The 1,708-nt window shown below is 39.6% G+C and overlaps 1 protein-coding gene across 1 annotated transcript in view; it reads left to right on the top strand.

The window, feature by feature from the left end:
- Positions 1-342: 342 nt before the first annotated feature.
- Positions 343-1,708, top strand: part of LOC105540327 (tumor necrosis factor receptor superfamily member 10D-like) — a gene marked incomplete at both ends in the record, with an annotated part of 10,565 nt that continues 9,199 nt past the window's right edge. Inside the window, one exon of the mRNA XM_011980868.1 lies at positions 343-445. Within this exon, the coding sequence (XP_011836258.1) occupies positions 343-445 (103 nt within the window). The remainder of the gene's footprint in view (positions 446-1,708) is intronic.

The following is a 1,708-nucleotide window of genomic DNA, read 5'->3' as shown; positions in this document are numbered from 1 at the left end:
GATCACACCTGTGACTAGCCACTGCATTCTAGTCTGGGCCACATAGCAAGACTCTATCAAAAAAATAAAAAATAAAAATAACTCTTCTGCTCACATTTTCTGGGGTAAAGCTATTTTATGTTATAATATGAGAAAAGGATACAGAGGTGTTTTTCTTTATAGAAAATAGCTGCCCTAACAGGCCAAGGGACAAACATGGATGCAAAAGATGAAAGTTTGGAGTTGGAAAGAAGTCCAAGCTCTGATGGGTTTTGTCACTTGGGGTGAAGGGAGCGTGAGACGGAGCCTGGGAGAGGTGAGGTCTGGAAGCCACTCACGCCCATCTCTGCCTTGTCCCCACAGGTCCAAGTTGACTCTGCCACCATCTCCCGGCAGGACGAAGTTCCCCCGCCGCCAGTGGCCTCACAGCAACAGAGGCGCAGCCTCGAGGAGAAGTGTCCAGCAGGTGCACTTTTATTTTTAAAAATCAGTTTATTTTTAATTGACAGATAAACATTGTATATATTTATGGGGTACACCATGATGTTTTGAAATATGTACACATTGTGGAATGGCTAAATCAAGCTAATTCACATACTTATCATGTATTTGTGGTAAGAACAATTAAAAATCTACTCAGCAATTTTCAGCTGTACGGATACAGAGCCCTGGGATAAGCCCTCTTCGCCCTCCTCATCTGCAGGTTCTGCATTCATGGTTGCAACCAACACAGATCAAAAACATGTAGAAAAAATAATGAAAATGATAATACATCAGTAAAAGTAGATAAAAAGCAATGCAGTATACAGCACTTACGTACATAGCATGTTTATTAGGTATTACAAGTAACCTAGAGATGAGTTAAAGCATATATGCCTGGGTTATATGCAATACTATCCCGATTTGTATCAGGGAGTAGAGTATGTGCAGTTTGTTTCACGGAATATATTCCCTGTGAATACAAGGAAGAACTGTTCAACATGGTTTTAATAACTCTAGTGAGCATGTTGCACAATACATCTCTTGAATTTATTTCCCCCTGTCTCACTGAAATTTTGTATCCTTTTACTAACATCTCTCAAACCCACCATCCAACTGCAGCACTGGTAATCACCATTCTACTCTCTGCCTCTATGAGATTAACTTTTAAAATTCCACATATGTGAGATCATAAAGTGTTTATCTTTCTGTGCCTGGCTTATTTCACTTAGCATAGTATCTCCAGGTTCATCTATGCTGTCAGAAATCACAGAGTTTGCTACTTTGTTAAGGCTGAATGGTAATCCATTATGTCTGTGTACTACATTTTCTGTACCTTTTCATCATCGATGGACACTTAGGTTGATTAAATGTCTTGACCATTGTAAATAATGCTCCAGTGCACATGGGAGGGAAGATACCTCTTCAACATACTGATGTCATTTCTTTTGGATGTCTACCCAATAGTGGGATTGCTAGATCATATAGTTGTTCTACGTTTTGTTTTTTGAGGAACCTCCGTACTGTTTTCCATAATGGCTGTACTAATCTCCATTCCCACCAACAGTGTACCAGTGTTCCTTTTTCTCCCCATCGTCATTGACGCTTGTTACCTTTTGTCTTTTTGGTAATAGCCATTCTTACAGGTGTGTAGTGATATTTCACTGTAGTTTTGATTTGCATTTCCCTGATTAGTGATGTTGAGCATTTTTTCATGTATCTGTTGGCCACTTCTATGTCTCCTTTTGAG

The sequence above is a fragment of the Mandrillus leucophaeus genome, unplaced genomic scaffold (assembly GCF_000951045.1).
Source record: "Mandrillus leucophaeus isolate KB7577 unplaced genomic scaffold, Mleu.le_1.0 Scaffold2196, whole genome shotgun sequence".
Lineage (NCBI taxonomy): Eukaryota > Metazoa > Chordata > Mammalia > Primates > Cercopithecidae > Mandrillus > Mandrillus leucophaeus.
The sequence above is the reverse complement of the archived record's forward strand: the minus strand, read 5'-3'. Positions and strand labels throughout refer to the sequence as shown.